Raw genomic sequence first — 13,340 nt, 5'->3', positions numbered from 1 at the left:
AAGCAAATGCCACATCAGGACGGGTACAAGTCATAGCATACATGATCGAGCCAACTGCGGAAGCATATGGTAATTGGCTCATCTCAGCTATCTCTGCCTCTGTACTCGGACTCTGAGTCTTACTCAGTTTGGTATTGCTTTGGATCGGTAAATCTCCTTTCTTGGAATTCTCCATGTTGAACCTTTTCAACACCTTATCCAAGTAGATACTCTGACTAAGTCCAATTAGTCTTCTACTCCTTTCTCTTAATATCCTTATCCCTAGTATATAGGTAGCCTCCCCTAGGTCCTTCATAGCAAAGCACTTCCCAAGCCAGGACTTAACCTCCTGCAAGGTTGGGATGTCATTTCCTATGAGTAGTATGTCATCCACATACAGTACCAAGAAGCTAACTATACTCCCACTAGCTCTGACATACACGCAAGACTCATCCTCGCTTCTCAAGAAGCCAAACTCTTTTACCTTCTCATCAAAACAAAGATTCCAGCTACGAGATGCTTGTTTTAATCCATAAATGGATTTCTCAAGCTTGCATACTCTATTAGGGTACTCTGCATTGACAAAACCCTCTGGCTGATTCATGTACACATCCTCAGCCAACTTACCATTAAGGAAAGCGGTTTTGACATCCATTTGCCATCTTTCATAATCATGAAATGCTGCAATGGCTAACATAACCCTAATAGACTTAATCTTGGCTACCGGCGAGAAGGTTTCATCATAATCAACACCTTGAGTTTGAGTAAAACCCTTCGCAACCAGTCGAGCCTTATAAGTATGCACTTTTCCTTCCATGTCTGTCTTCTTTTTGAAGATCCATTTGCACCCGACTGTTTTACGGCCTGGTACATTGTCAACCAAGTTCCAAACTTGATTGTCATACATGGAGTGTATCTCGCTGTCCATAGCCTCCTTCCATTTAGCAGACTCCGGGCCTGCCATGGCTTCCTTAACACTGCTAGGTTCATCCAAATTTACTAGTGTACTATCACTAATAAACGTATCACCTTCCGTAGTAATATGAAAACCATAATAAAACGAAGGTGTGTTCCTAACCCGTGTGGAACGTCTCGGAGGTACAGACTCGTCAGCTGGATCAACAGGAGTTTCTTCCTCAGGTTGATTGCTAGTATCTGAGGTTCCTTCACCAATTGATTCTTGAATTTCTTCAAGATCAATCTGCCTCCCACTGTCTCCTTGGCTTATAAATTCTTTCTCGCGAAAGATCCCTCTTCGTGCTACAAAGACCACATTCTCACTGGGTCTGTAGAAGAGGTAACCGAAGGATTTCTGTGGGTAGCCGATGAAAATACACCTTTCACTTCGGGGTTCAAGCTTATCATGAGTTTCACGCCTCACGAAGGCTTCGCAACCCCAAATTTTGATGTGGTCCAAATTGGGAACCTTCCCAGTCCACATCTCATGAGGTGTTTTGGTAACCTTCTTTGTAGGGACTAGATTAAGGATATGGGCGGCAGTCTCTAAGGCATACCCCCAAAAAGAGAATGGTAACGAAACTCGACTCATCATAGAGCGAACCATGTCCAACAAGGTTCGATTACGCCTCTCAGCTACACCATTCAGTTGTGGTGTCCTGGGAGGAGTCAATTGTGAGACAATCCCACACTCCTTAAGATAGTCAAGGAACTCGGTACTAAGATACTCACCACCTCGATCGGATCGAAGCATCTTAATGTTCCTGCCCAATTGATTTTCTACTTCCTGCTTGAATTCCTTAAACCTTTCAAAGGTTTCGGACTTATGTTTGATTAAGTAGACATACCCATATCTACTAAAATCATCAATAAAAGTCACATAATACCGATTAGCGTCCCTTGTGGCGGTTTTGAATGGCCCACATACATCAGTATGTATTAGGTCCAACAAACCTTCACCCCTCTCACAAGTTCCAGTGAAGGGTGATTTTGTCATTTTTCCAAATAGACAAGATTCACAACTATCATCTGATTTGAGGTCAAATGATTCCAAGACTCCACTCTTTTGGAGTTGGCCTATGCGTTTCTTGTTTACATGTCCAAGACGACAATGCCACAATGATGCTTTATCTAGGCTAGTAGAAGAATCAATATACAACACATTATTTCCTAAGTTGTCTACAATCGACACAGTTTCATACACACCATCACAAGGTAATGCTTTAAAATAAAACACATTATTAAAGAAAGCATTAATACCACCACATTCATTATCAAACGAAAAGGTAAAACCTTGTTTGTACAAAGCATGAAAAGAAATAATATTCCTCGCCATTTCAGACGAGTACACACATTTATTCAAATCTAATTTTAACCCATTATTAAGCAACAAAGTATAAACTCCAATCTTGGAAACAGGTGAAGCCTTCCTATTCCCCATGATTAAGTTTATCTTCCCGTGCTCCACATCCTCACTTCTTCTTAGGCCCTGCAAATCAGAACATATGTGAATACCACATCCTGTATCAAGCACCCAAGAGTTAGAATATGTTGAGTAATTAGACAATATAGTGTAAATACCTGCATAGGTGGGTTTCACTTTCCCATCCTTTAGATCCTGCAAGTACTTAGGGCAGTTTCGCTTCCAGTGTGCCTTTTCATGGCAATAAAAGCATTCAACATCCTTGGGAATGGCAGAAGGAGTGACAGACCCGTTCTTAGTCTTTGATGAGGAGCCTTCAAGAGACTTTCCCTTGGTACCCTTCGAAGGGTGCTTCCTCTTTTTCCCTTTGCCTTGCCCAATAGCTAAAACAGGGGTAGAAGTTGGAGTAGGAGTAGTAGAGGTAACAACCGCTTTACCCTTAAGACCGGTTTCAGCGGTCTTCAAGAGTCCTTGAAGCTTGCTGAGGGTAACTTCCTCCTTGTTCATATGATATGTCATTCGAAAATGATCATAACAAGAAGGCAAGGAGTGCAAAATGATGTCAATTGCTAACCCCTCAGGGATGTTAACATTCAGCTTCAGCAAACGGTCCACATACCTTTGCATCTTCTGCATGTGGCCCGTGACGGATTCACCGTCCTTCATGCGGGTAGTTATTATGGAGGAGATTATTTCATACTGCTCCTGACGAGCACTCTGATGGTACCTTTCCATCAGGTCTTGGTGCATCTCAAAAGGGTAGAAGTCTTCATATGACTTTTGGAGCTCGGCTGTCATCGTGGCCATCATGATACATGCCACCTTAGTAGCATCTCTCTCATGAGTCCTGAATTCAGCGATCTCCTCGGAAGTAGCAGTAGACTCATCAAGTTCTTTTAACTCCTTATCGAGGACATATTCCTTGTCCTCGTAACGAGTAACTATCCTGATGTTCCTAATCCAATCCATGAAGTTGGAACCATCAAAGATGACCCTCCCACAAAGATTAATGAGAGAGAAAGAACCAGTTGGGTTAGAGCCTGAAGCATTAGTGTTGGAAGACATCTGAAAGAAGAAAGTAAATTTAGATTAGATATTTAGGATCCTTAATAAGACACCCAAATGTAATATTAAGGCTAGGATCCAATCACAATATATTACACTTAGAAGAGGGATGCCGTAATCTAAGTAATAATATATTTGAAAGGTAGGTGAATGACGATTCACCAATTTCCACCATGAAAACGAAATGATTTATTAGGTTTAATTGGATTTGAAATTCCTAGATTCTTTTGAGATTCATTGAACTTTTCAATGGCATGTTTCAATCTCGATTGTGCCCTTCAAGTTTTGTGACTGGGATGCCGAGGATCACAAAACAAGGTGTGAATAACCATGCTAATTCACTTGGTACTCCTAATATTATCACCTAATCAATGTGCCGGTTAACCACACACGCTCCATTGATCTATGACAAACATTAAGTTACCCTTCGTGATCCTTACTAGTCCTAGTTAGTGTGCCGGTTAACCACACACGCTCCACCAACGACTTGGTAAGGTACAAAGTGTGAATTCCATGGATTAGCACCATGTTCACATTTTCCTAAAATAACTAAGATTGGGAATTATAAGAGTTTAGTTATTTTATAATATTCATTATACTTTTAATGAGGATTTAAAGTCATTGTTCTACCCGTTCGGCTAACGACCCTCCACCGATCAAGCAAGCGGTGGGTGAGAGTATACACCCATTAAGTCGCCATTTTATAGGCAACAACCTTATACCCACCTTATAGACCGGCTTCGTGAATGAGGCCTACTAATGGTAAAACGACTTATTCTTATACATATATATAATAATTAACCATTAATGTTATAAATAGTATAAGGGTTGAATTTTAACTATTAAAACTCTAAGGTTTGGAATTAAAGTTTATTAAAGTGTGTGAAACTTTACAAATTCCAAAACTTGAGGGCAAGTTTTGTAACTTTGCAAAACTCTTCATTTCATAACTTATGAATTAAAGGTTCATAAAAATGAAGACTCTTCATTTTCATGTAACTTATGTGTTTTAAGTGTGTGTTAAATGAAAGTGACCTTTGGTAATCCATAACTTGAGGAAAAATTATGGACTCCATTAAAACACATAAATGATAAAGAATTAATCCTAAATAATTCAGCAAATAATTCCTATCATTTTCTAAATTCATAAGAACATGAACATGATCATCAAAAATTCAAGAATTATATGAACACATAAAATCATGGATTTTTGATATATGCCATTGTAAATGGATTAGAACAACCATTACACCAACTAAAATAAGTTTTATAACACCAAAACAGTTTAGGGTAATGTTTCTAGTCCATTTCCAGCAGCAAAAGTCGAGAACCTGCACTCTTTCGATCCTACTCGTCGAGTGCATGAACTGACTCGTCGAGTAGGTTGAAGTTTGCCTTGGACTCGTCGAGTCCCCCCAATGGACTCGGCGAGTCCACCATGCAGACAGCAACGATTTCGACTTTTTTCACTATTTTGCATCAAGTATCAAACAAGCAAGCCTAGGCTCTGATACCACTGTTGGGTTTTGAGCAATCTAACACTTCCTAAGTGTGCATGCAACCCTAATAAACCTTGGATCTATGTTTGTCTAAATACATGCAAAATAATAATTTTCCAAGGTTTATAACCTATCTAACATGGCATGGGGAACATTTCAACATAAAAGAGTTAGAAGAGATTACATACCTTTTGATGAGTTGGGTTCTTAGGAGTTTGAGGGCCAAGCACCAATAGTGTGAATGCCTCAAATGGAATCACAAACACCACAAACTCTTGGAAAACTTTGAGAGAGTATACACACTCTTGTATTTTCGGCCACACACATGCACACACACACACTAGATCACTAGTTTTCACTTAGGCTCCATTTCATGCTCCATAAGCATGCTTATATAGTGTGCATGGTTAGGGTGAAACCCTAATAACCCATGTCTTTTCCTTTTCCAAGGATCCATGGGTTAAAAGCTCCATGGATCATCCATGGACTTCCACATAAGCCTGGCCCATTAACAAATGAGTATTAGCCCACACTATATAAAACAAATAGCACATAATTTAATTAGTATTCCTTTTAATCTCTAAATTAATTCATAATTAATTTAAGACTAAAACTAATTAAATAACGTAACTTCATATTAATATATTATAACTCATAATATATTAATAAACATATGTGTATAACTCTCATAAAATTATCCATAATAGTTTGGATGAGATGCAACCCAAATGGACCATGCCGGTCGGGTCAAGTATATACCAAATAAGTTATGGACTTAGACACCTTATCCAACATTAAGAGCCTCCTTTAAACCATAGATAAATTTATCAATACGATACACATGATTCAGAAACTCTTCATTTTCGAACTTGGAGGTTGCTTTAGAAAAACTTCTTCTTGAAGATATCCATGTAGAAAGGAACTCTCGACGTCCATTTGACAGGCATTGAAGTTCTTCAAAGAAGCAATGGCAAGAAAAAAATGAACTACTTCAAGTCTAGCAACAAGTGAAAATGCTTCATAATAGTCTAACCCTTCAAGCGAATAGAAACCTTGAGCCACAAGTCTAGCTTTGTTTCTTATCACAATCCCATCCTTATCTATTTTTTTCCTAAAAACATAGCGAGTGTCAAGATAGTCTTCCCTTGAGGTTTTGGAACAAGAGTCGACACACAATGATGCCCAAATTCATTTAGCTCCTCCTGTATAGCCTTGATCTAGTCATATTTTAATGTATCAGCGACAATCTTTGGTTCAATCATTGAGAAGAAGTTGACAAACATGCATAAATTGTTGCTAACTCTGCTTCGGGTGAGATTCATAGAATTTACATCTCCAATGATTTAAGATTCAGGATGATCTCGTAGAATTCTTGGATTTAAACTTTCATTTGTATTGCTTTGAGTAGAGTCTTCCTGATTTGATGGTTTAGCTTCTTCAGGGATGGCAACCTGATCTTCAGAGATAGTTTATGAACTAATTAATTGATCAACATTTGGTACAATAGGCTCAACATCGCATGGAAAGAACTCAAGAATGGGGTTTGAAGGACTGTAAGTAAGTTTTTTCAGAATTGATGAGGGGTGATCAACTTGATCATGAATGAATCAAAATTCATCAAAGGTGACATGGGTTATTTCCTCAACAGTTTGCCTTGAAAGATTGAATACCCTAAAGACCTTGTATATGTTGGAGTAACCTACAAATACTCCTTAATAAGCTTTAGCTTCAAACTTTTAACGTTGGTTTCTTTGATTAAAGATGTAACAAGCACATCCAAACACATGAAAATAGGATATTTCTGGTTTCCTCCCTTTTAGTAGTTCATAAGCAGTTTTCCCATGATGCTTAACAATGATGGATCAATTTTGGGTATAACACGACGTATTGACAGCTTTAGACCAAAAAGACAGAGGAAGACCAGCTTCAACAACCATAGTTCTTCTTGCTTCAATGAGAATTATATTTCATCTCTCTACAATACCATTTTGTTAGGGAGTTCTAACAGTAGAGAATTTCTGAGACATCCCTGAGTTAGAGCAAAAGTCTTCCAAAAAGGAGTTTTAGAATTCAGTCCCATAATTACTATGTAGTTGCCTTACTTTGTGACCGTAAAGAAATTCCCAGTGCTTGATGAGAGCAATGATTTCATCAGTGGGATGACTCTTCTTTCTTAAAAAACTACCCACATAAACCTTGAAAATTCATCCACAATGACAAAAGTTTATTTCTTCCCAACTCTTTACTTAACTAGAACTAGTCCAAAAAGATCCATGTGAAGCAGATGATGAGGTTTGATAATGGTAGAGTAGGACTTTGGTTTGAAGGAATACATGGGTTTCTTTCCCTTTTCACACGTTAAATAGATCTTGTCCTTGAGAAACTACGTCTTGTGAATTCCACTTATAAGCTGATTCCATAAGATCTTTGATATGCTCTTAAAATTTAGATTCGATAATCTCTTATGCCAAAACCAATTTAAATGACACTGAACACGAAAAAAGAAGTAGCGACGAAGAAAGTTAGCAGCAAAAAACATATCTAGAACATAGATGTCATTCTGTCAATTTGCAGAAAGAAAAGTTGCATTCCTTTAATCAACAACCTTTCCTTCTCTCTTGTTAAAGAGAACTTCATAGCCGACATAACACAGTTAGCTGATTTAAATGAGATTATGCTGAAGACCTTTCACATAAGAGACATTCTTGAAAACAACATAATTACAGTTGATGGATCCATATCCCTTTCTAACTCCCTTGCTATTATCTCCATACGTAACAATTAGGTCATCCTTCTTTATGAAGTCTTTCCAGAAGTGACTTGAATCCAATCATATGTCTTGAGCAACCACTTTCTAAATAACAAATATGCTCTTTACCTTGAAACCAAAATATACAATAAGCCCTGACACTGAAAAAAGGGTACATATATATATATATATATATATATATATATATATATATATATATATATATATATAGACACACACACACAATATATATATATATATATATATATATATATATATATATATATATTGACCCACATGCAATGGGTCACTCAAGAAAAATATATTATAACAATCATTAGGGAGACCGTCCAACGAGTTTCCCGTTTTGATCGATTTGTCATTGCGAGTCATGATTTTATCAACATAAACATAATTCTTTTCAAAGATGCAATTGTTGACTTTGTGAGAAGCATCACCACATCGATAACAAACTTTAATTCATGGATTCTTTCCTTTAGTATTAGGTTTTGATTTCTTTTAAAATGAAGAGTCTGAAGAAATTTGATTATTTGACTTAATATTTCTTGTTTTAGTTCTGGAATAAGGAGTGTCATCGATGGTATGCTCATATGCTACCTTGTCGTGAGGCTTATGATGCATTGAAGAGTCATTTGAGGTAGAAGACTTTGATTGATCTTTAGGTCCAGAATTGATAATTGAGCACTGAGGAAACATTCTAAGGATTTTCGTTTACAGAATGAACTTCACCATTATATATAGGAAACTTTAGCAAAGTCTTAGCAGAGGAGGAACATACTCACAATGAGAAGGTTGGTGAGAAGGATCAACATCAGATAATTTAGAAACATATTTGGTAATATCATTAGAATCAATAGAGCAGTGAGTATTAATTAAAATTTGATTTATAAAATACAAAGTCACAAATCTACTCTTAAAATCTTCTTTCAATACGTCAGCTTTATAGAAGGTTTGTTTAGTTTCAACAACTTTGATTAAGGAAACTGCACCTTCTATATCACCTCCAAGAATTTTCTCACACTGATTGGGGATATGAACATTTATAATTCTTGTGACATTGAAGTGAGAAGAGGCCCAGTTTTTCAAAATGTTTTGAATGCATTTAGCATGATCAACAACTTTTTCTTTTTCAGTGTGAAGATAATTATTAGTCAGTGAGATGCAGGTATTTTCCTTTTTTTAATGTAGAAAGAGATTTTTCAACACCAATAGTCTTTTCTTTTAGCTTCTTTACCTCAAATCGAAGATACGATTTTTATTTATTTGAGACTAATAAATCAAAACGTAAGTGAGCAATCATGTTATCTTTTTGACGTTTTCTACAGGAGAATAGTTAACAAGATTTTTTTACCTTATACACTGATGTAGTGTTCCATTCTGTCTTAGAGTCTAGAGCGACTTGAGAAGGATCAGTGTCAAGAATCCCATCATTGTCATTTGAAGTGTCATCGTGAGATTCAACGATCTCAGCCATGAGACACTTACCTTCATCATCTGAGGAGTTTTCTTTTCAAACGTATATGATAGAGAAATCATCATCTCTTGAGCGGTCTGCGTGAACCAAACGATAGACATAAAAAGGGAGTGAGTTTCCAATAGCAGTTCTCGCCTTTACATCGAGATTCAAAATCCTTTTCTCTTCCTTGCTATATTCGGGAACATATTTCCCTTTCACCTTACTACCCGATGCATCATTATTGGATAATCTATGCATAGCAGCGATATGACCTTTGTTGATATCATCGAGCATATCAAAGTCCTTGAACTTGAGAGCTTCCATGGCCTTTGATTTCCAGGTAAAGAAGTTTTGTTTATCAAATGAAAGAATCTTGTTGCAGACAGTTGATTTGGGAGTAAAGGAGGTCGACATAATTATTTGAGTGTATAAAAAACCTGCTCTGATACCAATTGAAGGTTTGTATCGATCAGATACACTTGAAGTATAAAGAACGAAAGTAAACTAATTAAAGAGAAAGAAATAACAAAAAGTAAATAACACATAGAGTTCTCCAAATTGTTCTTTCACCAAGAAAGGGTTTTGTCTTCACCAAAAAGATGGGTTGTCACAAAGACGGTTGACACAAAGCCAAACTATCTAACTCTGCATTAGGGTTTACCCTAATATAGATTATATACTAATTTATACATGTGAATCCCATGATTTAAGGGATTGTATCATATCTATACTAAGAACCGATTTTCATAACAAAGATACCTGATCTGCTATTTATTTTGTACTTATCTATATCATTACCTAATATACAAAAGATTACATAGAATAAGTATACTAAGCGCTAACACTGATAAGCTTTATACGTTGGCGTTGGTTGTAGAGTATACACTGACGTTGATGACCGTGTAGAGTGTTTGATTCATCAGATCATAAGGTGTGATCTTACAAAGGATGTTAAAGAAATTCATCCACGGTATATTTTGTCCCGGTGTAGGAAAAATGTGAAACATGGATACTACTTAGTGAAAATTGTTATGAAGATTTAATGAGTGGTGAAAGCGTTAAACAATTTCACCACTTGCGTTTTATTTTTTACAATGATGCACATATTGCTAATTCTAGCGAAATGTATGAATACTTGCTTTTAAGGCTTTAGGGCTCCAACTATTTTGTTCAAGATTGGTAATGAACAATATGATTGTTGCTTTACCGAATGTCATGGAATCTTATACTCTTGCTTCAAGTATCTCAAGGCCTAATTAATTTTCTTCAAGAATAACTACATGTTTGATTTCTTTACCTAAAACCGATTTGATTTGATGCTCTTAAGGATGCTCACATCTCTTTTCCCCTCCCATACAAGAATCAGCCCAGCTTGATTTTTTTTGTGCTTGATTCTAGCAACCAACTTCCATCTTTATTGGCAAAATTTAATTTTTAGCTAATAAGCTAATTTATAGTTGATAAGCTAACTTATAAATTAATAACGTTTGGTAAAAATAACTTATAGAATATAACATAACATAAATAGATATTGATATTTTGGTTCAAATAGACATATTTTGGGTGTATTTTCCAAAATATTGACATAAAAAACATGTTTTCACAAATAGACATGCATTTCAAGAAGATGCTTCACGGGCTCTTCGGAATTAGGATACCCTTCGAAAAATAATGTTTTATCAAAATGTATTTCAACTATAAATATATACAGATAAAACCAATCATACCGAAAACAAATATAAAAAAACAAAAGATCATGTTCGATATCCCACTATTCACAACCATAAGTACATAATCGGAAAAAAAATGGATAACTACATTACATATTATACTACAGAAAATCTTTTATTGATTACGATAAAGTTTAGTCGAATCAAACTAATTATTGATTATGATCCAAATTAAGTTTTATTATAACATACAATCAACTTTCTACGAAACTAAAATTCCGTCAAATCCACTTAAATAGTTGTATCTTGTGGTTTTACTATAAATAATATAAATCTATCAAATCTTTATTGATAAAACGTACACAACAAGCTCAACATAAAAAATAAGGCAACGATTTGATAATTAATTATTGCTTATGAACAAAAAAAGGAAATGTATTCAAATTGCAATTAAAAATGGAAACTTATTAAAGCAATCGAATATTTTAAAAACATAATAAATGATGACTTAAAAATAATCATATTAATGCGAAATCACAACATAATTTCCTAGAATTTGCACTAAAATAACATGGAATGGTTCTCATGCTGATCAGGATAATTGGATGTACACGTTGGCCACGTCCATGTGGCAACAAATGAGTGGTGATTAGGTAACCAGTATAGAAGGAAATCTCCCTTAACGAACAATATTTTAATAAAATTACGAACATACCCCTAGCGGCGATAATATCCAGCTGGCAATTTTTTAGTATTATACAAGGCTACTTGACAGCACCCATTATTGACGTGGAAATTATTCTATTCCCATTTTCCAAGTGGAATATGCCCCCTAATGATTGAGTATTTTTCAATTTACACCCCTCTACAAAATCATAAATAAATTTCTCTCTCATCCTCCCTTTTGTCCACCCTACTCTTCCCCTCCATTTCTCTCTTTCTCTCTCATCTCTCTCGCTCTAATAAACTCCCCTGTTTTCAGGTTGATTTTGATTCAGAGGTTCAGATTGGGATTGTTTAATCTAGATTTTGATTGTTGTCGTGAGGCGCAAGAGCGCAATCTGAAATGTCTTTCAGATTTTTCCTCATTTTTCCTGAAAAATCCAAGGTTGAAGAAGGAGAGTGGGAAAAGGAGAGATAATCGACGATAATTTTCGTCTTCACCAAGAATTTTTCTTGCTGTTAGTGTTTGCGTAAATATATATGCAAGTGTGTTTATATCTGGAGACTGGAGGAAATTGCTAGCTTATCGGACTTATCTGCTTCTTCTGGTAAGTTGATTTGGTTTGTTAGTGGAATTTGATTGTGATTTTGGTTAATGTTGCTAATAGTATCTGTAAATATTATGTTAGGAATGTCTGCTACGATGATGATGCCTGCGACGGAATCACAGTCAGTGGCGGCGAATCTGAATGCTCCGACGATGGAAGTAGAGTTTGCTGAGTGCGATTGTTGTGGATTGACGGAGGAGTGTACGCCGGCGTACATGGAGAGAATTCGAGAAAGATATCAAGGGAAATGGATCTGCGGTTTATGTGGAGAGGCGGTGAAAGACGAAATAGTGAGAAGCGAACGGCTGATCACCACCGAGGAAGCGATGACGCGTCACATGGCGTTTTGTAGGGCGTCAAAGTCATCTGGTCCGCCGCCTAATCCGGCGGTTCATTTAATCGCTGCCATGAGACAGATTCTCCGGCGAAGTTTGGATTCACCTAGATCCTTGAGGTCTATGCCTAGTAGTCCGACGAAGAACACCGGCGCCGGCGCACTTGCTCGATCGGAGAGCTGTATGCCGACTCTAACGCTTGCTGTTGTTGATTCATCTCCGTATGATGAACTGGAAGTACCAGAAGAATGATGAACAACACAGAAGAACAAAAATGGCGATGAACAATTGTAAGTTTGATTCCTTGATCCTCCAAAACGGATTTGGGAAAACTAGATGCTTAATTTAGATGAGACAGTTATTGTATCTAAACTCATTATAATTACTAGTAAACAACCCTGTTTTCATCTTGATATCATTTTCCTACAAACAACTTCCATTTCAATTTTCATCAAATTGTCAAACCCATCAATCATTTCAAGAAAACTTCCATCAATTCAAATTATACCAAACTTCGTCGGTTAAAAAAGTGTCATAAATCAATACACACCGAAACAAAAATTTAGTGTGAAATGAATAAACAAATCATTAGTCATTTCATCAAATCAAAACTAATAAACTCAATTGTACACTAATAATGCAAGTATCTTGAAGGTGTTTGACATGAGAATAATCTTTTTGGCTTTTGTGGGCATAAGTTTTGCTACAACAAGAGATTCTCACTTTGGTCTTTCTAGCCGCAAGCTAGTTACCTATCACAAAAAGTGATAGAAAGACAATACAATAAGTCGTATTGAGATGCCTATTTCCTACTGCCTTTAATAGAACATGTATTCTAATATGTGAAAAGCATGTAAATATAATTATAAAAAGAGCTTGTGATATGCATTGTGAATCCGTATCCTATATTTATGT

General features: G+C 36.2%; 1 protein-coding gene across 1 annotated transcript; it reads left to right on the top strand.

The window, feature by feature from the left end:
* The first annotated feature begins 11,728 nt into the window (after positions 1-11,728).
* LOC145042819 (DUF1677 family protein (DUF1677)) lies at positions 11,729-12,838 on the top strand. Its single transcript, XM_078991300.1, has 2 exons — positions 11,729-12,090; positions 12,172-12,838. Exon 2 carries the CDS (start codon positions 12,174-12,176, stop codon positions 12,675-12,677), a length of 504 nt encoding a protein of 167 aa, XP_078847426.1. The 5' UTR covers positions 11,729-12,090; positions 12,172-12,173; the 3' UTR covers positions 12,678-12,838.
* Positions 12,839-13,340: the final 502 nt, after the last annotated feature.

This window comes from Lactuca saligna, chromosome 4, assembly GCF_052625555.1.
Source record: "Lactuca saligna cultivar CGN05327 chromosome 4, ASM5262555v1, whole genome shotgun sequence".
Classification (NCBI taxonomy): Eukaryota; Viridiplantae; Streptophyta; class Magnoliopsida; order Asterales; family Asteraceae; genus Lactuca; species Lactuca saligna.
Note: the sequence above shows the minus strand (reverse complement) of the source record. Positions and strands in the feature narration are given on the sequence as shown.

What these genes read in the sequence shown, in the direction of transcription:
- LOC145042819 (XM_078991300.1), top strand. Translation starts at nt 12,174, where the DNA reads ATGTCTGCTACGATGATGATGCCTGCGACGGAATCACAGTCAGTGGCG.